At 45.1% G+C, this 25,627-nt stretch overlaps 1 protein-coding gene and 1 long non-coding RNA gene across 4 annotated transcripts in view; one reads left to right on the top strand and one right to left on the bottom strand.

The window, feature by feature from the left end:
- DPF3 (double PHD fingers 3) overlaps positions 1-25,627 on the top strand; it is a 276,138-nt gene that overhangs the window by 209,925 nt on the left and 40,586 nt on the right. Inside the window, exons 8-10 of one of the 3 annotated variants that reach the window (XR_008671182.2) lie at positions 10,782-10,910; positions 13,795-15,186; positions 22,314-24,099. Coding sequence is in view for 1 of the 3 variants with exons in the window: in XM_019010025.4 (XP_018865570.1) it covers positions 10,782-10,910 (129 nt within the window). In the remaining 2 variants the exon portion in view is untranslated. Of the gene's footprint in view, positions 1-10,781; positions 10,911-13,794; positions 15,187-22,313; positions 24,100-25,627 lie in introns of those variants that run through there. The other 2 variants (XR_008671183.2, XM_019010025.4) reach the window with 2 other exon arrangements.
- LOC134757132 (uncharacterized) lies at positions 51-5,443 on the bottom strand. The gene is made up of 2 exons (XR_010130783.1): positions 4,450-5,443; positions 51-194 (listed from the first exon to the last, which is right to left on the bottom strand). It is a non-coding gene; the product is annotated as an uncharacterized lncRNA (long non-coding RNA).

The following is a 25,627-nucleotide window of genomic DNA, read 5'->3' as shown; positions in this document are numbered from 1 at the left end:
GAGATGAACATGTTAATAGGCACTGTCTTAACAAAATTCCATCGACTGGGTGGCTTAAACAACAGGAATTTATTTCTCACAATTCTGGAGACTGGAAGTCCAAGATCAAGGTTCTGGTAGGGTCAGAGTGTGGTGAGGGCTCTCTCCTTGGATTGCAGATAGCTGCTTTCTCATTGTGTCCTCACGTGGCCTTTCTTTGGTGTGTACGGGTGGAGAGAGAGAGAGAAACAAGCTCTTTGATGTCTAATAAGGGCACTAATTTCATTACGAGGACCCCACCCTCATGACCCCACTGAACCTAATTGCCTCCCAAAGACCCTTTTCCAAATATCATCCCTTTGGGGGTTAGGACTCTGACATATGAATTTTGGGGATGAGAGACACACTTCAGTCCATAGCAGGCACATTTACTCTTCAAAGCTCTTTACTAACTTAGGCTGTTTGGGATGTTTTATAGACCCCACCCCTGCATTACAAATTCTAGGTCATACTTTAATTGGTAAATGAGTTTTTTTTCTACAGAAAAAAAAATCACACATCATTCTATTCAATAATTTTCCTGAGTCTTTCTCTCTCATTCTGTGTCTCACTGTCTTTCCTGGCTCTCATTTTTTTTTCTTCTAAACTTGCTCTTTAAAAAAAAAGCTTGAGCCTGAAATGAAATATTAGGATTCATCCTTGCCTCTTGGTTTTCCTTCAGTCTTCCAAATTATACCCTACATTTTCTCCCTCTCTCTATCTTCTGGCCACCCCTGGCTTCTGCCTGGGTTGTTAAAACTTTTTTTTATTGGTCTCCCAGCCTCTAAAGCAGGCTGTGGCTCATACCTGTAATCCCAGCAGTTTGGGAGGCTGAGCTGAGCAGATTGCTTGAGCTCAGGAGTTCGAGTCCAGCCTGGTCAACATGGTGAAGCCCCATCTCTACTAAAAATACAAAAATTAGCCAGGTGTGGTGGTGCATGCCTATAATCCCAGCTACTCGGGAGGCTGAGGTGGGAGGGTTGCTTGAAGCCAGGAGGTTGAGGTTGCAGTAAGCCATGATTGTGCCACTGCACTCCAGTCTGGGAGACAGAGAGAGATCTTGTTTCTAAGAAAATATATATATATGTAAAATACAAAGCAGATGATGTCACTCTCATGCTCTCAACACTTTCATCACATTTGAATACAACCCAAACTCCTCATCTTGTGGGTCTGTGTTTTGCATCTGACAGTGTGGTCAGAAGCACCTGGGGCTTGGTGACAGCTTGTCCAGGTTTGCCCAGCTACAGCACTGAAAGCCCCACGCCCTAGAACCCTCTGTCCCAGTCAAACCTGGATGTGTGGCCACCCTACCAGGGGAGCTTTTAAGACATGTAGAATCTCAGGCTGTACCCTGGATCTATGAATTCCAACCTGAATGTTAATGAGATCCCCAAATGATTTGCACAGCAAAATCTGGGAAGCCCTAGCCTGTGAGGCCCTGCGTGTCCACCTCTCCAACTCACCTCCCCTCAGGTGCGTGGTTGCTTGGGTTCAGAGCCAAGTGAGCCACTGACTAACACATGACCTTAGCTGAGCTGCATAGCCTCCATATGCCTCATGGATCACTATGTAAAATCAGATCATTAATGGCATCTATCTCATAGGCTATGATGAAGATTAAGTAAATGACTTCCAGGTGACATGACTGTCACACCACATTAAAGCCATGTTTCTCAAGCCTGAGGCTGCATCAGAATCACCTGGAGCGTTTGTTAAAGCACAGCCCACCCACTGGATCCCACCCCCAGAGTTTCTGATTCAGCAATTCAGGCCCTGGAATTTGCTTTTTTTTTTTTTTTTTTTTGAGATGGAGTCTTGTTCTGTCACCCAGGCTGGAGTGCAGTGGCGTGACCTCGGCTCACTGCAACCTCCACCTCCTGGGTTCAAGTGATTCTCTTGCCTCAGCCTCCTGAGTAGCTGGGATTACAGGTGTGCACCACCACACCCAGCTAATTTTTGTATGTTTAGTAGAGGCGGGGTTTTGCTATGTTAGCCAGGCTGGTCTGGAACTCCTGACCTCAAGTGATCCACCTGCCTTGGCCTCCCAAAATTCTGGGATTACAGGCATGAGCCACTGTGCCTGACTGGGAATTTGCATTTTTGACAAGTTCCCAGGTAAACCACTACCTTACAGAAATCTAGCTTTCCAAGACTGATGTTCAGTCAGTCAACTTCCTTTTAATTCCTTTTTTCTTTTGGATGCACTGAGCCAGGTAACTGGCCAGGAGTCAGGTTGTACTGTCAAATTGAAGGGGCAGCCTTGGTTTTTGCTCTTTTCCTAATGCTCTATCCCATGTAGGGCAGATGTCTCTGACTCTCAGCACCAACTTCCCGGCCTGCTTTTGGAGTGCGCCCCTGCGTGTGCCCCCATCCTCAGGCTGTGCTGCCCCGAGACTCTGTGGTCTCTTGATTTCTTCCAAATCCTCAGGTCTAAAGCAGAAGGCTCATGCTTTCCCTTTTCTTAAATACGGCTTTCGGTCTGAAGAACAAAGAAAATGCTGGTCCCCTTGCAGACAGAGGTCAGTGGTGCTAGTGAAGAGGGTTGAGAGGGCACGGCTGGGCAAAGCAAAACAAGGGGCTTGTTGAATCCTAATTATGTCGATAATAATATCCCGACAACTTAAACAGACAAACTCATCCAGCTCTAACACACCAAGCTGTCTGGAATTCATTAAGGGGAGTGACATCACTTTGTTCAGAGCCTGGTTGATATAGTTGCTCTCAAATTAACGTTTTCTCCTTCAACAAACTCATTTGGTAGCAATCACAAGTTGCCACACCAGGGCATGAGCTGACCCATATCACCAAACACTGGAGAACTGAAATATCTCATTACGTGTCACGTAATGAGATATTCATCTCAGTGTCATCAACACTGAGAACATTCCTAAGCTTTTTTTTTTTTTTTTGAGACAGAGTCTTACTCTTGTTGCCCAGCCTGGAGTGCAATGGCACAATCTTGGCTCACTGCAACCTCTGCCTCCCAGGTTCAAGTGATTCTCCTGCCTCAGCCTCCCGAGTAGCTGGGATTACAGGTGTGTGCCACCACACCTGGCTAATTTTTGTATTTTTAGTAGAGATGAGGTTTTGCCATGTTGGCCAGGCCGGTCTTGAACTCCTGACCTCATGATCCACCTGCCTTGGCCTCCCAAAGTGCTGGGATTACAGGCGTAAGCCAGCATATCCGACCCATTCCTAAGCTTTACTTGGTCTTTTTCTTACTATTCTGAAGCATTAATGGCAGACCTAGGGTTGCCCACCTAAAGCTGGAGCACAAAGGACATTCCTTGGGGGCCGTGTGACCATCTAGCCCCAGAGCTGGTGACATGGTGCACACACTGCTGGCAAATTGTTGTGGCCTTTTGGCAAACCGCAAATTACAACTCTCACCGAATATATCCATCAAGATGGAGACATCAGTGTGAGTGGATATGCTTTCTGCTTTTATGGCACAGTTTTTAGGAGTAAATGTTCACCAGGTTTGTATCTAAAGATGTAAGTATTGGATAAAGATGGAGGAAAAGAAGGCAGGCATAGGAAGGATGGAGGGTTGACTCCACATTTTGAAATATTTATATTATTTCTACAGTCACCAAAACACGCAGCAAGATGGGGCCTCTGTTCTCACTGGCTCCTGCTGAGTCCCTGGTGAGAGACAGAATGAGTCTCAAGACTCTGGGGCCAGCTGAGCCTGGGGATTCTTGATGCCTTCCATTCTGGTTGACTAAGAAATGCCTAAGAGAGAGGATTCCTGGGCGAGGCAGATGCAGTGGCTTTCCACACCACAGCTTTCTTCTCTCCAAGGGGCTCCAATATTTCTCCTTCCCACTTCTTCTGTGCCCCGATATAAGAGGGACTTAGGATGGTCACCCTGTGCTCAGGGGACTCTCCGTCCACTCAATTCCTAGTCATTACCTTCCCTTTGCCTGGCAGATTTTTTTTCCCCTCAAAAAGCCTCTGTGATGATTTGTCCATCCTTTCACTCAGCTTTGATTGTCAGCTCTGTGTCACTCACTGCTGGCCAGGGGCCAGGGATACCGCAGTGAAGGACACAGTTCCTGCCCTCAGGTGTTACTCATGTGCCCTCAGGTAGCACATGGGTAACATGCAAAGAGGCATTTACATGAGTATAGAACAGTGATGAAAGGCTGGGTTCCTCTGGGTGTGGAAAACTTGGCTTTTCTGTCTCTTTTTTCACCTGATTACAATGCTTGAATAATAGGCCTGAAAGGGACCTCAGGACATCACCTAGCGTGTTCTCTTGCCTCTAGATCGGCAACGCAGTCAAAACCCCGGGCCTAGGGGCCCTTCCCTGTGTGCAGAGGCCTCTCCAGAGAAGCCCGCCCTCTGGCCATGGCTTTAGTTGTTAGCCACCTGCCTTTCCAGCTCTCCTGTGGCATGTGCTGCCATTCCAGCTCATCTTCTCACCTTGTCCTCGACGGTGCGGGGTGTGACAGTTTATCAGCCCCATCCATAAATGTGAGGACTCATGACAGCAGCCCTGGCCTCAGCGCCTTCCGCATCCACTCCAGCGTAGTCCCCTTTACTTTCCCATATACTCACAGGGTCCTCAGAGCTGGTGGCAAGATGGCCTGTGGGGAGAGCGAGTTCTCTGCCGTCGAGGGCTCTGACGCTTGGAGGGTCCTGTGGGGAGCGGGCCCTACTGTCTGCTTCCCCGCCAGGCTTCCAGGCCCCCTGCCCCTCCACATTGGGGATGAAGCCTTCCTTTGTCTTCCTCCTGGAGCCCTGGGGCGGGACCTGAGTTGCTATTAGGTGGCCAAGGAGAACCAGCCTGAATGAAAGCCCCACACTTTTTATTCCTGGGATCTGTGGGATTTATTTTTTCATCAGTTCTAGGGAAGCAGTGAAAAAAGGTGTCAGGCCTGGGGGATAATTTATATGAGTAAACACGACCGGCGAGCGGGAGCATGAGAATTAAGGCCATTTATCCCGGCTTTGATGCTCCCTTTGCCCTCTGGTCCAGCCTTCCCCACAGTCTCTATCACGCCACTTTTAACCCTCTCCTGGCTCTGCTTCATGCTGGGCCTGCCGGAGCTCCTCGCAGGCGCCCTCTCTCCCCAGCCCGCCTCTCCCTCCTCCCGCAGCCCTCATTAAAGGCTAGGCAGAGGTAGCAGGCCGTGGCAGTGGCCTCCAGCTGAGGCCTGCTCCTGATAATGCAGGGAAGGCACGTCGGGGTCCACCCTTACTCCCCACCCTCTCATCTCCGGCCCCCAAGCTTCCTCCTCTGGACTGGCCTAGCCAGCACGTCCCGCCTGGCCGGCCTGGGCTGCCTGTCTGCTTTCCCTCCTTTCCTCTCCCCTTTCCTTCCCTCCGTCGTCCTCTGAAGATGCGCTCTGCACAGCCAAGTGGCACGGGGCTAGCATGCTTTACACTTGAGAGATGAAGTCATAACAGGTGGCAAGAGCGGAGGCTGCCGGAGCCCAGGATTCCGGTTGCCATGGAAACATGTCAGACCTGTAGAGGGACACGGGAACTGTCAGCCTGTGGAGGGTGGCGGGGGGAACAAACGAGAGGGGCGAGGAGAGGCGCATCTCTTCCCAGAGGGCTCTGCTCACTGCCCCCGAATTGCCCAAGGGCTGTGCACCCCAACTTCCCAGGCTAGCAGGCTCCAGAAATGGAGCTGCTCAGCTGGGGCTGGGGCTGGGGCTGGGGCTGGGGCTGGGGCTGGGGCTGGGTGGTGGGTGGTGGGCACCGAGTGTGGCCGCGCATTTGTGCACACCAGGCCCTGGCAGGTGGTCAGAGCGTCTGCTCAGGATGTGAGGCCATGCTTTTGTGCACGTGCCAAGGAGGAGCCTGAACTTCTGGCCTGTTTCCTATTCCCTAGGATGCTTGGGACGCAGCTCTGGTCTCAGCAGAACCCAGACGAGTGGCTGTTGCCGACGGCTGGTTTGTCCCTGCCACTCATTCTTTCTGTGAGTGGCAGGCACGCCACAGCGGAGATCCGACTGGGAGGGGGAGAGGTGGTGCTGCCTGGGCGGTAGTTTTATGGAAGATTTGGGGTCTTGTTTGCCATAGACATAAAACCTGATTTAACTCAAAAATCCTGTAGCGTGCACTAATACCTTTCCAGAATGCCTGCTCTCGCTTCCCTGAGCGTGGTGGTGGGGCTGTGTGAAGCTTCACTTTCCATTTTTCTTGCTTTGATTTATCTGAATGCTCTTCCCTGCCTTCTGTTATTTTTCTTCTACTTTCTTCATGAACTTTGTTCCTGATTTCCATTTTTTTTCCTTTGAGCTTTTTAGAGTTATCTCCCTCAGGTAGATTTCTAAACTCTTAAGGCTCACTTTATTTTCTCAGCAACTTACTTGTATCTCTTATATGATCTCAGCCCATGAACATTAATCAACAGAAAACCACATCCATCATCGCAGATGCTGCCATAGAGATGCCAGTCGGGTCTTTGCCCTCCCCGCCATCTTATTCTATAAAGCGGGACTCAATTTCCCATAAGCAGAAGCAAAATCTCTATTTAAATCCCACTTACAAGGTCTGGGCGAGCTTCCTATTTATAGTAAAATCTTTTTTATAATGATCTCATATACAGTACCAGGAAATTGCTCATGGCTGGGTCAGGCCATAGGCCAACCTAGCCATGATGTGAGCTTTACTTAAAAAAATTCCTTCATGAGCCTCTGGAATTCTCCAGAGAAGTGTTTTCATAGAGTAGATGACAATAAACAGGATCGCCCAGGATGGATTACTGTAGTAGGGACATTAAATTTAAGTTCAAAGGGAATTTCCACTTTTATCAGGCCGGTCTCAATAATTTTTATAGCTTTGGGCTTCGTAAATATCATATTGGGCGAATCAGGTTGACTCTAAAGAGATTTATGAAATATTTTATATGCAAGGTATGGCTGCAAAGTGTTTACCTCTGGACTTCCCAGGAGGCAGAGAAGTGTGATCAGAGGCACAATCTCTGGGGACACAGACAAACTGGTGGTGAAACCTGCCTTCGAAGAGCCCAACCGAGGCTTGGAGCCAGCGCTTTAATCTCTTTGGATTTCAGTTACTGCATCTGTCAAAAAATTCCCTACTTCACAAAGTTTTTGCAAGAATCAATGAAATAACATATATAAAGCATCCAGCAAAAGATTTGCCACAGTTTTGTGGTGTGATAAATGTCTGCTTCCTTTTCTTCTCAATACGCAGTTGAACAAAAGGGAAGCTGAGTGGATAGGCATGACCAGGTATCCTCTTCTCAAGAGACAATGAATCATTGTCTTCTGTGTTCTCGTGTGTTTGGTGCAGAATGATGTCTCGCCTCCCACAGGAGGGGTACAGTATTATTCTTCCAGTGACTCAGGGCCATTGGCTACCGACTTCTGTGTACTCTGGGAGCTGGCCATGAGACCAGGTGACAGACCAATTCATGCACACATGGACCAGCTCTCCTCTGGTAGGGAAATAAACCAGGGGCAGTGAATGATATCCGGTGCTCCCAGGGCATCACTGTGCCACCCACTAACATCCCTGCCATCCCTCTCTAAGTCACTCATCCCACAGATTGTAGGGGTTCCAACAACGGGTTAGACCTGGTCTCCAACCTGAAGGAGTAGACCTATTTAATATGGAGAGATGATAATGTGAAACGGGGAGAGGAGGCACACAGACTCAATATAAACAAGGGTCATAATGGTGATATCAACAGTGTCCTCCCCAGGGCATGACTGATATGTTTTAGCTGAAATTTGGGAGAGCTCCATGGGAGAACCCTTGCTCTGAAACTAATCCCAAGTACCAAAATGTTTAAGAAAATCAGGTGCATAAGCAATTAGTCCATTCCATACCATCTGACCACAATGGAAGGATGCTTTGAGCTCACTGTTGTAAGAAAAGAGTAGAAACTGAAGCAAAAAAGATTTCTCTGAAAAATAAAACAGCTGTGCATGATCACTTTCTATACTGGGCCATTGCCAGACTAAAAATGTACCTCCGCACCCCAGCTGGCCTGGCATGTCACTCCTGCACATACCAGGGCCTATACATGGGATTTTAGGACCTCCCTCACCCCTTGGACAGGAACTCTGTATGGCCAACAGGATGCTGCTCTGACTCCATCTCCTCAGAAGCTTCCCTTTTTCAGATGAAATCAATTCTTTTCCTTTGGTCTTTTTACAAAGGCTGAATTCTTCTATCACTGCCTGCTTAGCTCTACTAGATCATTTCTAATTTTTTATTTCTTGTAGTAGAGTTCATGATTCAATAGGGTGTTCTACCAATGGTCTGTTGGTAGTGAATGCTGTGTAGAATTGTATTAGTCCATTTTCATACTGCTGGGAAGAAACACCCGAGATTGGGTGATTTATAAAGACAAAGAGGTTTAATGGACTCACAGTTCCACCTGGCTGGGGAGGCCTCACAATCATGGCAGAAGGCAAAGGAGGAGCAAAGGCACATCTTACATGGCAGCAGGCAAGAGAGCATGTGCAGGGGAACTGCCCCTTATAAAACCATCAGATCCCATGAGACTTATTCACTATCACAAGAGCTGCTAGGGAAAAACCTGCCCCCCATGATTCAATTATATCCTACTCAGTCTCTCCCATGACATGTGGGGATTATGGGAGCTGCAATTCAAGATGAGATTTGGGTGGGGACACAGCCAAACCATATCAAGAATTAATCTGCAAGCTTTTATACTCTATATTTTACTTACTCATCCTCATACATCATGAGGGAGACAGTGTGTTGGAGAAAATCAGATTCTTTAGTTTCTTAAAGATCTTGTGAATGGGGAGGAAATTGAAAATTATAGGAAGTCCCTAAGAGTATAGGAGAGAGACAGCTGAGGAGACTAGGCCCCCTGTAAGTTTTTATGAATGATATATATGGGATTCTCTGATTGCCTTCCATACAGGAAGCTACCTAAGTAACAACTGGCATCTCCACATTTTATATCTAGCTCATATCAATCATGATACTTAACTTTGGTTTACCCTCAGCCCCTAAATTTAGTATACCCTATCTCTTCTTTCTGTTCATCATTTGATAGTTTTCCATCCATATCTTGTTGAGGAAACCCTGAGTTTATTTGCTTCATAGAGATGCTTGGATTTTCTTAGGAGAGTTCTAAAAATGACGAAGATGGCAATTGAGGGAGAAGGGAGAAGGGGACTCTGGTACTTCTGGATTTGGGCAATGAAAATTTTATAGGCAGAGTAAAATTTTTGCAGATGTACTGCTTTTTGGAGATTATTTGCAAAAGCACTCTGTATGCCATGCAAATGTGTTTGAGATCCAGGGACTCATGAAGACAAGCCTACACTGAACAGACCCCAGAATGTGGCCAGCTCCTCTGTCTCCCCCAAACAGCTAACACTTCTTGCAGAGAATTGTCTGCCTCCCTGAAGATGGAAATCAATGACTTAGAAACCAATTAAACAATCCAAATAGCAACTGATAAATGGATTAACCCTCTATAATGAAATTCCTCTAGCTTTTGTCTTCCGCCTTCCCCAGGTAGGTTTTCTATTCCTGGAGGCAAAGCAGAGGCATGGAGGAAGTGGAGGCCAGAGGGAATCACATTAAAGTGGGTGAATCCGTTTATCACTTACTGTCTGGATGGTATTTCTGCTCACATCTCTGCTTCCTTTTTCAGATTTGTACCGTATGGGACCCTGATTAACGTTAGCCAGTGAATAATGAAAAGCAGCAGCAGACACTGGGTCTGGTGAGGAGGAAGATACTTGGGTGGTTAGGGCTGATCCCATAAACAGAAAGACTTTTCTTCTTAGTTACAAACAGGGAGTGTGAATATGACAAAGAAATGCCCACAATAGGGAGGGAGAAACAGAAAAAGGGAAGCATTTCTCTCCATGCAAATAATCTGTTCAAGGCTTCTCAAGCAGCCCCTGGAAATGGAATGATTTTGGTGCATAAGGACAGGTGCTATTCTCCTCACAGGCTTTGTTTTCAAAGTCATGTCCTAAGATTTTTCTTTGCTTTTGTTTAAGGACCTCCAGCAGGAGTGGGTTTTGAAGTTAGTGTGTTCAGTTATTCGTGATGGTCTTAAGCCTAGAGACATGCTCAGTAACTCACCATTTAATCCATCTCTGGCATGAGGCTGAGCCAAGTGCCTAGAAGCCTGGGTCTAGTTCTGATTTTAGGCACTTGGGGTCTTGGGTACTTTCCATGATCAATGGGTCTGGACTTCAGGGAGATGAGACTCCCCTTCAGGGAGATAGATACTCCACCAAGATGTTTGTCCAAGTCCCCAAGAGCATCTTTGGTGTTCTTACTGGAAATGACCTCCCATCAGTGCTTCTTTGTTTTCCATTTCAGGGACAGGAAGAATATCTCCTAAACAAGAGCACTGTTCCCAATGGCAAGGTCCAGGCACTGGCTCCTTCCTCTCCCATGGTGTGTGGTTTCCATCTGATGCCTGGGGCCTGGGCCCACAGGGCTGATTGTTTAGGGCTGAGAGTAGTTCACTTGACCAGTACCTCTTCTGGATGGTTTGATCATCTAAAGATGCAATCAGAGGAGCAGGGTGATTTCTGCAACAACACAGAGCTGGGGAATACTCTAAAAATTAAACTCTGGGTGACTTGCAAGATATTATTAGTACCATTAAACCCGGAAGGATCCAAAAGAAAGCGTAGCCCAATTTGCCAACTTGGTTATGATAAAACCTCAGATTCTTTCTGGAGCAGATTCTACCACACTGTAGGAGGAGAAGAAGGGGCAGTTGAAACTCATGTAAGCCTGAAATTGGAATGTTTTAAATGTTCCCACAGCCCAGAAAGGACCGGATGGAACAGTCATTCCCAATAACTACTGTGACTTCTGCTTGGGGGGCTCCAACATGAACAAGAAGAGTGGGCGGCCTGAAGAGCTGGTGTCCTGCGCAGACTGTGGACGCTCTGGTGAGTGTGGCCCCTTCCCACACCGGGTGCCCGTAGACCAGGAATGCTCCTCTTGCATTCCTCTTCCATCTTGTGGTGCTGGAGACTGGAGAGGGAAGCGATGGTGGCAATGCTTTCGAGTGGAGAGGAGTTTTCAGCTCATTCTGATATTTTTCTTCTTTGGGTCTCAAGAACCAAAAGTTATGCCCTAGGATCCAGGGGAAAGGGCAAAGAGAAGTTTTGGGTTTGTGTCTGGCCTTTCCATGAGGTACATATTTCTTTGTGCGTGTTTTTATGGACCACAGCGAGGTAGAGTGGAAAAACCTGGAGAGAAGGCAACGTGCTTTCTCGTAGTGGATGATGCACATGTAACAGAAAGATGGGTTTGTTCTGTGGAAGTGCCTAGGGCAAACCCGAAGAGTGTGGTGTGGTGTGGAAACATGAGTATTCGGAGAGCAACCACATCTTGAATTGTGGGAGTCAGAGATCCCCGGGCTCCTGGCTAGCTGCATAAACACCACCGCCATTGGCCACTAATCTCATTTTCTAAAACAGAACAGAAGAGACCCCGATAGATCAATGAGGCAAAAGGACAGGCACTCCTAGGGCTAATCTGCAGTTGATTTGGTGTATATGTTTATATTTTAACCTATCCAAAGGCTAAGATAACAGAAAGATACTTTTGGTCTTGTTCCTTCATTCTTAAAATGAATTCAGGTCTTCAGGTTATGTTCAAATGGTTGTTTTGTTTTTTAGTTCTAATCAAACCATTATTTTTGGCTGGCCATGGTTGGTTGGTACTACCTATTTTTCATATTGTATTATGTCAGCACTAGACCACAGTGCGAGGCAGGGAGGAGGGAATTTCAACCCCATTTTTAGTCTCATCAGCCCCTGATATGAGTAGGTGAAACAGTTTGGTTGGATGCTTTGTTCCAGCAGTGAGTCATTTCTCATTTCTACCTTTCTATCCAGTGTCTTTTTCACTCCCAGTCTCCAGAGAAGAACTGAGATGACCCCATCATGGTTGACTGTAGCAACTCAGCTCTTTCCTTGCTCTGTCTGCAAACCTTAGCTTTAGCCCTTTTATATTTTGATGGTAGGACTGTTTAGGGCTTAAGGCTGGCTTGAGTAGCAAATCAGTAATTTTAAAAGGACTGTGGTTTCTGCTGCACACAACCCTCAACGTGTGACTCTCAAGGGTGGTCCATTTGTGCAATTCTGTCAATTCATTTACTTTCCAAACGTGGTACCTAACATTGAATTTTTTATTCTATGGATGCTAGTGTAGAAGACAGGACCCTTGTGATAGCGGACTCTGTTTTTTTTTAAGATACTTAAAAAAAACAGATGAAATTCAATGCAGTGTTTTTTAAAAGCAAGCAATCAGATGAAATCTCTACTTCCAGAAGCAAGGTCACTTGGAGTGATGGTCTAAGCAACACGTTATGGACTGCTGTAGGTTTGGATGGGTTAGAGGGGGCAGCTTCAGAATTCTCATTGCAAACTGCTGTAATTTCTCCCCTTCCTTTCTTACAAAAGATGGGGTGCTAGAATCTAAGCCGTGGGATGTCAGGAGTGGGAAGTTGTTTTTTTCTATGCAAAGCCTCTTTCCACAACCTTCCCTCAGCTTTCCCTCCAAGGTTCTGTCTGCTATGTGGCTCAGGGAGCCATTTTCTACCAGCGTAGGTATTCTCACTGCATTTACCAAGGATTGGTTTTGGTAGATCATTTAGTCAAGGTCTGACTCTAATGTTCCTGAAATAGTTGATACCATGGGAAGAAACAGGTGTCATTGGCCCATGAGATGAGATGTGCTTGTTGAGGCAGGTGGGCGAATACTTCTCTGGAGCCTCCCTACGGTCCTTCCAGAGAAGAGTATGGAGCTTGGAAGAGCTTCCTTCCCCTCCCATCTACCCTACCACTGCTGTTTCCTGGGAGAAAGTGAGGTTCCTGAAATTGGCACCATGAGGGATGTATCATTCCTTTATACAAGAGCAGTCCTGGGGCTCATTTAGAATGCAAAAAAGTTTAAACCTGAGTTTTACAGATTTCAGGATGCTCTGATTTATTAGTGCTTTTCTACTCCTATTTCTCACCTTTGTAGTGCCCTGAGTGAGATTTGACAACTGAACTTTCTGGAGTAACCAATACCTGGGCATGGCTGGTGGCTGGGTGTGTGTGTGTGTGTGTGTGTCTGTGTGTGTGTGTGTGGTGTGCGCGCGGGCACATGTATGTGGATGCAGATCACAGAAATTTCCTCCTGTGGTTAAAGGAAACAAACTATTTTATCACCTACCACTTATCAGACTTTCCAACTTCCTTTTGGTTTCAGTGCAAATGAACGACATGGCGTAAGGGGAGAATTGAAAGGGTTCTGAAAGAATGGGATAGAAGCGGGTAAAAATAAAAATGAAATAGATGGAGGCTTAACCACCTTGAATGGGTTATCTGACAGTAATACCTTTGTACAGCTGACTGTCAAAGTGAAGGACAAACATTGTTCAAAGAAACACCAACAGAAAACACCAAAGAAATCCCAACCAGGCTTAAAAACCACCAATGAAAATAATTGTCTGGGGCAGGGTTGAGTGAGCGTGCAAGCGCCTGTGTGTATGCACAACAGAAGAAAGATCATGGTTGAATCTTTTGCTGTTGGAAGCTGTGGACATATTTACTATGGTAGAGATGATGCCTTTTCGGGGAGTGGGGGAAGCCTCTTCCCTGGAAATGTTTGCTTTGTCCCAAATCCCCGTCACCAGGTGATGCACCGGGTTAATCCCTTTGGTGTGCAAATGGTTAAATATCTTGCTATTAAGAATAGCATTGTAATAATGTAATGAGAATATTAATAATGCTGTCTGTTGCTTAACCCATGTGCTGATATATTCATCATACATGTCAGCTCATTTGGGAGGAGAAGGCAGGAAGGAGAAGGAGGCAGCGGCCGCAGCACGTACCACGGAGGACTTATTCGGTTCCACGTCAGAAAGTGACACGTCAACTTTCCACGGCTTTGATGAGGACGATTTGGAAGAGCCTCGCTCCTGTCGAGGACGCCGCAGTGGCCGGGGTTCGCCCACAGCAGATAAAAAGGGCAGTTGCTAAACCCACGGAACAGACTCTCTGGGCAATTAGCCATCCCCCTCTGACTTTGGTCATTGTGCTGGTTCTGATATATTTTTTTTTTAATGAAAGGCAACTTTAGATTTCCCCTCTATCCTTGCTTTTTTTCCCCTCACCTCCCATGTGTCCCTCCATCCCTCCCCCCACCCCTCTGTTTTGGGTATGTACAACAGAAGCACAAACTACTGAAACAAAACAAAACAAAACAGCAGAATGAGCGTTCTTCCGAGAGATGGCATCGTGATGCACTATTTATTTTCCATAGACATAGGAAGTTAGACGGATTGTCTCTTTTCTGAGGGGAGGGGGTCTTTTTGACAGGAGCAGAGTTGATGTCCTCAATTTTCATATTTATTGGCAAAAGGAAGAGAAGAGGAACTTTGGGTTGGAAACAAAGAACCAATAACATTAAAACATTATTATTTATATAGTCTAGCTATTATTAGAATCAGACTTTTTTTTGCGAGAGAGAGAGAGAGAGAGAGAGAAGGGAAATCAAAGAAATCGAAGCAATATCCTGTTTAGAGGCAAGCCACCCGGTGGGGAGAATTTCCTCAATGGGAGACGGTTGCACTTTCTGTGCCCCACGGAGTTTGCGGCTCCCCGCGGCAGACCCCTCCCTCATTCTCCTCCCCGACCTTTCCGTCTTCCTCTCTGCTTGCGAGAAAATGTCAGTAGTTCCAGAGAAGTCGGGGTGCCTATGCCTGGCCTCCCTCCACACCTGGGCCCTGACCAGCCGCCTCCTGGGCTTCTCCTCCTCCGTCAGTAGAGCTGCTGTTTTGTTATTGCTGGTTTTTCCTCACTTTCCTCCTGGCAAAGAACGACTTCCAAATGCAGGGATGGAATATAAGCAGAACGTCATGGGCTCAGCAGTGACTCCACCACCCGAGGCCGAGGCCATGCTTCTGGAAGATAGAAGGAGACGTCATCGTGTGTTTCCCCTCCCCTTGCCCCTGTTAAGAAACGTATCAATACCCATTGGATGATCAAGGCTACCGTATTTCTTCTATTTTTTTTTTATAGTGCCCGCCAGGCACTTTGTTTTATGTTTCCAATAGCACTTCCTGAAATAAACCAAAGCAACACTGCTCAAGGCCCCTGGGGCGATGGAGAAGGCCACCCACCTCACTGACAGTCCCAAGAATGACCGCTGCGAGGTCCTAGTCAAAAGGTATGTCTTGGCTAACCTGTCTTGCAATGTGGGCAAAACCATCATATCTCTTTTTTAGTTTTTCTTTTTCTTTTTCCTTTTTCCCCCAGCTTGCTTTTTTGTTTTCCTGGGTTTGGACTCCCTTCTTAGTGTAAGAGTGGCTGCTGGAGTGTCTCCCCCTGGCCCTCTGTGGCCTGCGTGTGCATGTGAACTCATGTGGGCCCTGGCATAGGTGTGTGATCTGAGTCTTGCTTGGACTATGGAGGGGCTCAGTGTGGAGAATGGCAGGCTTCTGGCTTCAACTACAAGAGAAAATGGCTGGGGAAGTGCTTGGCTAACTCTGCCTCCCTTGGCTAAACCTGGAAGTGAAATCCAGGGAACTGAAGTTGGAGTTGGCTGCTGGATTTGGGTAGGAATAGGGAGGTTGTGGCCACAGGGCACTGCATGTCTAGGTGGTATTTCTTACTCTCGGTACCAATTTCAAAACCAAGGGGATGAGTCCAAATTAAAGAAGATCCCTGATTAGGCACAAAACTCAACTTGGCTGTTTGGAAGATTCTGCACTCCCTTTAAGGTTGGCCAGGGTCTCTTGCCTCCAGGAGTGCACGGTTCTGGAAACACAGGCAGAACCATTTGACATGGGTTGGGAGACCCAAGTAGCTGCCTGGTTAACAGACTGCTTATCAGTGTCTCTGGGAAGATCTGCTTTGACAGTCCAGCCCCTGCAGATCCTCATGAATTAGACCACTCCTTAAAATAACAAACCAACCTAAAACACAAGGACAAGCCAAGAAACCCAGAAATGAAGCCTTTGTGCTTTCCTGGTAGCCTGAGACAGAAAGGGCTTCCACTTTTCTCATGCTTGAGATGTGTATGTGATCGCCTGGGCATTTATTCTCAGTTTTGAGGGAATGAAAGTAACAATCCCACCCACTTCTGGGATGTTCTGTCTAATCTATATGTGGCCCGTTCCTAGGAAATATGGCATAAACCTCCAAGGTTGTCATATTCTGCATGCTCACACGTCAGCCAATAGAGTTTGTTCCAGTAGGTTTCTGCTAAGGGGATACAATGTATACTTGCTGTCATTTTCCACCTCTTTACTCTGTACCTTTGACTCAGATATTGGATTCATGGGATTACAACTTGCTTTCGTTGATAAAATGTGAGCTTCTATGTTAATAAACATGTGTTCAACCAATCTACACTCTCATTTGAATTCTGTCTAGTTGCTCATAGTCCCAGAATTCTCAATGACAATTTGCCTTTACACTTGAGGTGTTTTTTTTTTAATCCACATATTTAAAGCAAATTATAAAAGGCTACCTAATTTCAGAGTCTAGCTTGGAGTCTAACAGAGAAACTAACCATTTAGAACTAACAAGGCAAACTCCCAGGAGAATGTTTATTTGAGAATGGGTATTGCTTGTCTATTTTATATTTAATGGTATAGCTTGATCTTTGATCTTCAGTTTCTCTTCTTGGAGGTAGTTGATATCCTCACTTTTCTTCCTTGGGGTAATAGAAGCATAGTAAGGTTTCTTAGCATGGCCAGACCATCTTGTCTCACCTTGCTTATAGAGTCTTTGAACAGACTCAAGATTTATACCCCTAAAAACTGGAAGGGACTTTTAAGATGATCAAGTTCAAATCTTTCACTTTTCAGTTGAGAAAAGTTGACCCAGAGAGGTTAAGTGAGTTAAGTTTGAAGGACTGGGATGGGCATTGCATTGGAGGGAAATGTTTTAAGGCAAAGGAAGGAAGCTCCGAGAGAGAAGGTGTCGGAGGAGGAAGCTGGCTGTCCTGGGTTTCCAACCACTTTAGTGGTGGATGTGATATCTTTATCTTCCATTCTCTAGATAGCAGTCATCTACATTTTTGTGTGAGGCATTGTTCTGGGCGCTTTCCTTGGAATATTTCACTTAATCCTCATGACTACTCCCATGAGATAAGTGTTTATATTAATCCCCAGTTTGCGGAAACTGAGGTTAGTAATAAGGTTGAGAAATGTACACCTAGGAAGGAGCCAGCTTTTGATCCCTGGCAACCTGATTGTAGAGCCTATACTCTATCATTGCCTGCATTGCCCCTTGCATAGTCTATAATTAAGGAATATATATGCATGCACGTATACATACTTTGCTGTTTCTCAATTTCAACTGAAGAAAAGGGTTTTTGTAATGAATATAGCTTTTAAAAGGTAACGTCATTAAAAGAAATTTCAACAACTGAAGAGTAAGCAATTAGATCCTGTAAAAGAGAGTTCTGATTCAGATTCTCTGCGGAATATTGTAGATAACTTGCCGTCTTAATCATCATTTCTAGACAATGTACAAAGAGATCACCTTTTTTGTGACCTTAGGAATTGTAGGAGCTGTGTGAACAGTCAACACACCTTTCTGTTGTTGCTGTTGTTAAATAAGTATCACTACTCAAAATTTAAAATATAAAAGAAATTAGAGTCATCAAGATGAAAACGATCTGGCCAGCTTCCTTTGCCCTCAGCTCAGTAAAGTACCACCCTGAGTTTTCTGAGTCCCAGGCCAAAGAGAGGGGAACCAAAGATATAGAACTTTCTAAATTTGTTACAACATTTTAATCCCCTGGGGAGGGGGGCTGTTGACCTAAAGGTGACAATTGTTATGGTCTAGCTGATTTTTTTCCCTACCTAGAACAATCAAATCCTTTATTTCTGTTACTGAGAGACTACGTAAAGATCAGACACTATAATCACTATGGCCCTGGGAATTAGAAATATGCATTTAATTTTTTAGAGGTACTATAAAGACAGTAATCCAATTTGCTACCGGTATTTTAGAGAGAAGAATTTAATAAAAAAAAATGTGATGTTCACATCAATAGCATCCCTTTAAGGGTTCCTGCTTACTCTGCATCTCTCTCTGCATCTAATGGGCTACAGACTGATACTGCTTTATACAGCACTGGAGGGAACGCAAGATCATTACTCAGGGAGAGAACTAAAGGGTGTTTGGGGGTTCCCACTTCATGGTGGAATAAAATTAATTAAGTTTATCCCAGTATACCTCCTGTTACATCTGATGAATATGATCTTGAACATGTACTTAAAATTGGAGCAGACTCATCTGTTAGGAATTTTTCCTCAGGGGATTTTGCTCAGCCTTTGGAGGAGAAGTGACTTGTGTTGTGTATTTTCTGAGTGAGGTGTCTTTGATCTGGTGTGTGGAAGCCTAGAGTGGAGATGACAAGTTCTGGGCTCTGGGCTCAGCTCCCTGTGTGAATTTGTTGACAGGGATCTCTGCCTCAGTTTCTGAGAGAGGAAATGGACATTTCTTTCCCTATTAGAATATGTAGCTTATATTATTTCATGATGATGCTTAACTCTATGAGGTAGGGTAGATGTTATTTATTCCCGTTTTACTGATGAGGAAACTGAGATTTGATCCTGTTTGATGACTTGTCTAAAGTTCCAGGCTCAGTAAATGATGTATGGATCTTCTAATAATCTTTCCTAAGTCTATACTGACTTCCCCAAAGATCATCTTTGGAAGATTTCTTGAGTGAAATCAGTAAAATGCCTGTAGGTCTTTTATTCAAGAATTTATTGGATGAAAAGGAGGTATTTGATTCTGTAAAAGAAAAAACCAAAACAACAGAAACCCCAAATGAAACTATGACACATTAGAATCTTTCTGAGAAGTAGCAATGTCTAAGTCCTCATGAACTTTCTGGGAGAACTAAAGTTGAGCTTCCTAAATGGTCACTGTTTTTGTGGTGCCAGTGGTAGCGGGAGTAATGGTGGCAGGGAGTGAACATTTTGGGCCCTGGTCACAAACCCAATTGCTTCTAACACAAAAACATTGAATTATGTAATATTGTGGTGTTTAATAAAAGTGATTTCTGATCACCTATTCAAAATAGCAATATAGGAAAAGCCATTCTGCATGATTGGTTTACAAAATAAATGGGAATGATGGAAGATTCCTGTCAGAACTGAGTTATTAGATAAAAAACATTGGCAATTAGGTTTTCAAAGTATCTCACCACTGGAACTCAACCCATAACTATGGCTTTTTAAAAAATTTACTTCTGAAATAATTTACACTTACAAAAAACTTACAAAGATTATACCAAGAATTCCCATATGTCCTTCACCCAGATTCTTCAAATAACCACAGTACAATGATCACAATCAGGAAATTCACATCGATGCAATGCTATAACCTACAGACCTTATGCAAATTCTGCCAGTTGTCTCACTAGTGTCCTTTTTCTGGTCCAGGATCCAGTCTGGGCTCACAGGTTGCCATGTCCTCTTACAAGTCCTTTAATCTGGAATAGTTAGTACTACAATCTTGTTTTTCACAACCTCAATACTGGTTAGTCATTTCATAGCAAAAGCCATTCAGTTCAGGCTTGGATGCTGTTTTTCTAATGACTAAACTGAAGTTGTGCATTTTGGTTAGAATACCGTAGAAATGATGTTGTATCCTTCTCAGTGCATTACATCAGGAGGTATGTGATTGATTTACCCCGTTACTGGTGACTCAGACATTTGGCCTTTCAGCTGAGATTTCAGGCTATTCTGTTTACAGACCTTGGATGATAACATTTTCATTCAGATATACCTCGGTTCATTTGGCAACTAGGGACTGAGTAATAACAGTATGCATGTGACTGCTCAGCACTGTGAAGGATAGGATAAAATTAAACACGGGGCAATTAATTTATTGGCCATTGGATTTATTTTGTGACCTAGTGGATCAGACTAGAAATTCACAAATAGTTAAAATCATGTAAGAGCTGTCATAGGGTAGTATGTGATTATTTTTGCCATGGATCTCAGTAGACAAGAAGATTTTCTTGGAGCAAGCCATCTAGATCAACAAAGAGCTCCAGATGGACCGTTGCTGTTGAATCTGTAGGCAAGAATGTCTATTGTCAGAGACAATGGAGATAATATTCGAACAAAAGGCAAAGCTGGGAATCACAACCTAACGCATGTAAAATGGCAAAAATCACCATTTGAAAACCCGCCTAAGTACCATTCCGTAGCATTTTGTTCCTGCCGCTCCTGTGCTTATCACAATACATCATGTTTGCTTGTAGTCCTTCTCAAACAGATGGCATGTTCCTTGAGGGCAAAGGTGATATCACTCATGTCCTCCAGACAGTGCCTGACACCAATGTGCCATAATTATTTGTTGACATAAACTGAGAACTGAGCAGTTTCTGAGATAATTAGTGGAAGTCTTACCAAATCTCACTCTATGCATAGAGGATGCTTAATAAATATTGTTGACAGAAAGAATGGAGAAGTCTCTGGACACAGCATCCAGTGGTTAAGTCAGAGGGGGCAGGTGGGAGGTGGTGAGGTGGTGGTGAGGGGTAAAGGAGAGAAAAGGGGGATGTCAGGACAGGGGTGGGGAGGGGTTGACCATGTGTGGAGGGGTAGAAAACTATGCCTTCTTGCAGGGGATTGAGAGCAGGAGACTAAGAACACAGCTGCACATTGTTTCATTTTTATGGCCTGCAGTTGACCTAACCAGAGGAAACAAAAGAGAAAATGGAAGTTAGGAGTGCCAAGTTGGGACTCACGCACGATTTTCTAGGTGGCTTTAGTGGGGCAAAGGAAAAATACATGCGTGTGTGTGTTGGGAGGTCGGGGTGGAAATTTGAAGGAACTGAAAGGTGTGGGGTAAGCTTATGAGACAGACTCACTACAGAGTGGCAGGTAACATCTGACCAGAGGGGTCAGGGCACTGGGAGAGGGACAGAAAGACTCCTGGCAGGGAGTGAAATGATGACAGATGCCCATGGAGAGAACAATCGGCAGGTGTTCTGTGGGAGGTCCCAGGAAAGGTCACCTGGGTTTGATCAGTCAAGGGAAGGAGCTAGAGGCAGGTGGTGACAACAAAGAGCATGAGGGAAGTGGGGGTAGGGTGCACCAGCAAAGCGGATCAGAAAGGGAGACAGTGGGGTGGGATGGGGTAGAGGCAAGGAACAGGAGCAGGTGTGGAGGGAGGACTTGGTCAAGGAGGAAAGTTGGATGAATGGAGTCTCAGCTTTGGAAGAGCATCTAACCCAGGCCTGTGCACCTGGCCATTGAGTGATGCTTGGGTACCAGGAGAGGTGGGGCAGGGGAGGGGCCTTTCAACTTGGAAGAGGCTGAGCTGCTCGTTTGCTTTTGAGCTTTTTTCCTTGCTGGCTTGGCCTTTTTCCATTTAGGCCCATTCTCCCTCTTCTCCCTCCCTTATCGCTCAGCTTAATGTGATCTAGGCACTGTTGGGACACCCATCTCTGCTTTCAGAAACTGCTTCCGGGGTGAAATGTGGTAGTACTTGGTTTCATTGCTCACTCCTTTGTGTCAACTACTCCGTTCCAAAGACCAAAATGGCAGATTTCATTTCAGCTAGAAGCAAAAGCTATGCGTTGCTATCCAGGCAAAAGGGCCCACCTGTGTGAACCACCACCAGGTTCCAAGGCTGACAAACGGATCACTGTGCTAGTAGAGGACTGGAACTGGTCTCTTGGTTGGGGACTGTCTCCGAGTAACTCTGACACACTTGAATCACTTGGGGCAGGGTTGGGGCTGAGTGTGTGTGCTTGTGAAGGAAGCAGTGTCCTTTTGGGCTTAGGCCAAATGAGGCATCTGATGGGGTTTTCTGTGGCTGAATTGGTTCTATACCATAGAACTACTCATTTCTACTTGGATGACAGGGAGAGAGATGACATCATAAAGGTTCTTTCTGGGGTGTTTTAACTGTGAAAAGATTCAGTTTGTTTGGTTTCTAAGTGGAGGGGAATTTTTTTTTTTTTTTTTTTTTTTTTTGCTAACACCCAGTTCTGCCTGCTACACCACCTGGGAATTGACCATCCAGCTGTGTTCTCTCTGCCTCTGGCCCAGTAGCAACTGACCTGCCCTATTCCTGGCTGATCTCATGCTGCTGAAGTTCAAGGCGCTGGACACACTACCCTGATTTTTGTTGCACCTGGCCTAGCCTCGTTAACTTGGCAATTAGTTGGTGGTTTTCTTTCTTTCTTCTTCTTCTTTTTTTTGTTTTAATTCATTTCATTTCTGTCACCCCTTAATTTTAATCTTTCTTTTTTAAGTAGTTGTTCCATGCTGTTGTTTTTTGTTTTATCTTTCATTGCCTTTCCCTCTGCAGTCAACATTATGACCTGGGGACTCCAGCATCCTTCAAGCAAGCCATTTCCGAAGAAGGTGAAAAGAAGCCAGGATGATTGGCACCTCCTCCTCCTCCTCCTCTTCTTCCTCTTCCCTTGCCCAGCCCCCTCCTGTGCGTGTGTTTCAGACAACACAGGAGCCAGCACAGGAGTGGAAAATCCTGCAGCGCAACTCAGCTCAGCCCAGCCCACAGAAGCCTTGGGAATGGCCTCAGTTTGTGCAATAAGAAGATTTTTTTTTTCTTTTTAAATCTTCATTATATTTTCTTTGATTGTCTGTGAGAAAGTACCCAGGTCTGCCTGGAATTACTCTACAGTAGAAATAACTGAACACAAACAAACTGATGGAAAAAAAGAGTTAACTATTTTATTTATTTCAATATTTAAAAGGAAAAAAGTGCTGACATTGCACAGTATTTTTGTTTGAAGTACCTCCTACTTCAAAAGTTAAGCGCAATTTTGTGAAGACATGAAATCATAAGAGTACTTAATGTAAAATAAAAGACTGCATATTAACTCTAAAGAAAAATGCCCCACATTTTAAATAAGAAAATAAAGATCAACTCTGCTCTCTCAGGCTTTTTAAAAAGCCATTCATGTATGTGCTTTAGGTATTTTTATTTCTGCGAGTTGGATGTGGTAAGTGAGGAGTGATCAGTTTTTTTTTCCTCCTTCAAAAGTCTATTGAAAGTGTTGGTGATGTTAAATGATTGTGTGTTAAGACTTGACTGAAATAACTTAGCCACAAATCAGCAGTTTCCCCCACCCTCACTGCCCCCTCACCCCAGGCAAGCCCCTTTTATCTGAATGTCAGAAGCAGCCTGCCTCCTAGTTATCATGTCTGATGAGGTCTAGCTCAGAAAGGAATTCCATCTATTGATGGAATATATCCCCTCAAGTTCAATAGATTTGAACACAGAGAGCTTTGTTTAAAATAATGCAGAAAAAAAACAAAAAAAAAAAACAAAAATAAAAGCATCAGCTGAGGTGATATTAGTTCAGTCACCTAACAACTCCTAGAAGAGATGAGCAAAGGGAACCTTCTGCTGAGCTGGCTTCTGGGGCCTGAGCTTCCAGAGCTGTCCCCAAGGGCTAGGAAGGCCGACCTGAAGGATGAGAACCTCAAATTCAGTTGCTGGTGGGAGCCAAGGAAGACGGCGAGTGTTCTAACGTGGCCCTTTCTGGCCGAGCTGGCGGAAGTGGGCGTTTTGGCCGATGGGATGTATCTCGGCGCTGTGTCTGTGGCCCAGCAAAGGTGCAGGGCTGACTGGCTGAGCCACTGGGTTCTACCCGCAGGCTCCCCACTGCACTGGGCTTTCCCACAGCCATGCTCTTGGGTTTCCCTCCCTTGTAAGCAGAGTCATAATAACACACGAATAGTCTAAGGCTGGGTATTCTGGTCAGCAGAGGTCCTTGAGTCACAGTGTTACTGAAATGGTTCTGAGCCTGAGAATCTCTTTGGCCTCTGAAAGGGCAGGGCAGGTGGGCACCGACTTCCTGCCAGTCCTTTCAGGTTTCCTGTTCAAAGCCAGTCCTGTTGGTGGAGGGGATCACCGAGAGTGTCTGTATCATTTTGTAGCCCTTTTCTCTGACGTTTTCTGGTAGAAAATGTCCCTTGTCAAAATGCTAATAATTATCATAATAATCTGCTTTCCGACCAACTCCCACAAGTGACAACCTGTGTAGAACTGTGATAAAGGTTTGCATAATGTAGGGTTTGTACCAAGTGTGTGTAAGTTTCTGTTAAATAAAAGTCTGTTTCCAATGCTCCTATAGCATCTCTGTAAAATTTGCTTGACCAACCAAGCTCATCCTGTGTGAGTTCACTTTCACGCCGTCGTGCGGCAGGGACTCCTGAGATGATTCTTCCCACTTCCATGCCAAGATTTGTTGAACCTTGTTGTTTTATTTACAAGCATGGTCTAGAACAGCAGTTGCCACTGGCTTGGCTGACAGATGGTGGCCTGGAAAGTGAACAATGCCCAGGGTTGGTGCCAGCGTTCATTCTCTGAGCCAGGGTTGCTGTCACCCACTCCCCCATCACCATCACCATCATCACCCTCTCCATGGCCAAAATTGATGGATTGAAAGCCTGATTATGTGAACCGACTTAGTATACCTGTCCAAGGTTGCTGTCACACCTGTGCCAAGAATAGAAGTTTTGCACAAAAATGCAAGATTTAATGTGTGCTTAGAATAGGTGGGAGGTTAAAATTTTCATTGCCTGGAAGGTGCTGTTGGTGTAGCCTCCCAAGCTGCCGGTTGGTGCAGCTGTCAGCTGGAACCCCCGGGGTAGGCTTTCCATGTGTGTGAAGATGGGCCCTCTTCTCTGAGGGGTCCTCTAGGTCAGACAGAACCAGGTGAGCATGTCAGGCCAGGTCTTGACCTTTGAGCATTGCTGGCCCCCAGTGGGGCCAAGTGGAGATGAACATGACACTGTAATGCTGCTGCTAGTGTACTCCATCTTTCTTTAGACTGAATATCACGTTATGCCTTGCATTATGGACTTTGTAAGTTTTCCTAGCAGTAAAAAGAAAGCCCCACACCAATATGGTGCCCTCCTTAGGGTTTTTTTTTTCCTTTTTATTGTGATGAAATATGCATTACATAAAATTTGCCTTTCTAACCGCTTTTAAGATATAGTTCTGTGTCATTAAGTACATTTACATTGTCGTGCAACCATCATCACCATCCATCTCTAGGATTTTTTCATCTTCTCCAACTGAAACTCTGTACCATTTAAACACGTACTCCCCATTCCCTCCCCAGCTCCTGGCAACCACCATTCTACTTTCTGTGCCTCTGAATTTGACTGCTCTAAGTACCTTGTATAAATGGAATCATACAGCATTTGTCCTTTTGTCATGGACTTATTTCATTTAGTGTAATATCTTCAAGGATTATTTACGTAGATGTGTCAAACTTTCCCTACTTTCGAAGGCTAAATAGTATTTCATTGCATGTGTAAACCACATTTAGCTTATCCATGTATCTTTTGCTGAACACAGAGTAAAATGAAGTTTCACATATTTATTACACATCACCCACTTCCTATAGTGACTCAAAATTTGAGACATTAGGTTCAATTAAGAAGTCACCTAAGGAATAAAATATCTTCTTCCATGGGAAGCGATTGCACCCTCTAATTTACTCTCTAGAAAAGAGGACCTTGGTTCTGATGGGCCAGTGCTTTCTACCTAGAGTGTGTCTTTCCTCATGACTCAGGCTTTCTTTGCAGATACTATCTTTGGGCTGCTCACAGGGATGAGAGGTCTGGCATGAAGGTGTACTATCA

The sequence above is a fragment of the Gorilla gorilla genome, chromosome 15 (genome assembly GCF_029281585.2).
Source record: "Gorilla gorilla gorilla isolate KB3781 chromosome 15, NHGRI_mGorGor1-v2.1_pri, whole genome shotgun sequence".
Taxonomy (NCBI): Eukaryota; Metazoa; Chordata; class Mammalia; order Primates; family Hominidae; genus Gorilla; species Gorilla gorilla.
The sequence above is the reverse complement of the archived record's forward strand: the minus strand, read 5'-3'. Positions and strand labels throughout refer to the sequence as shown.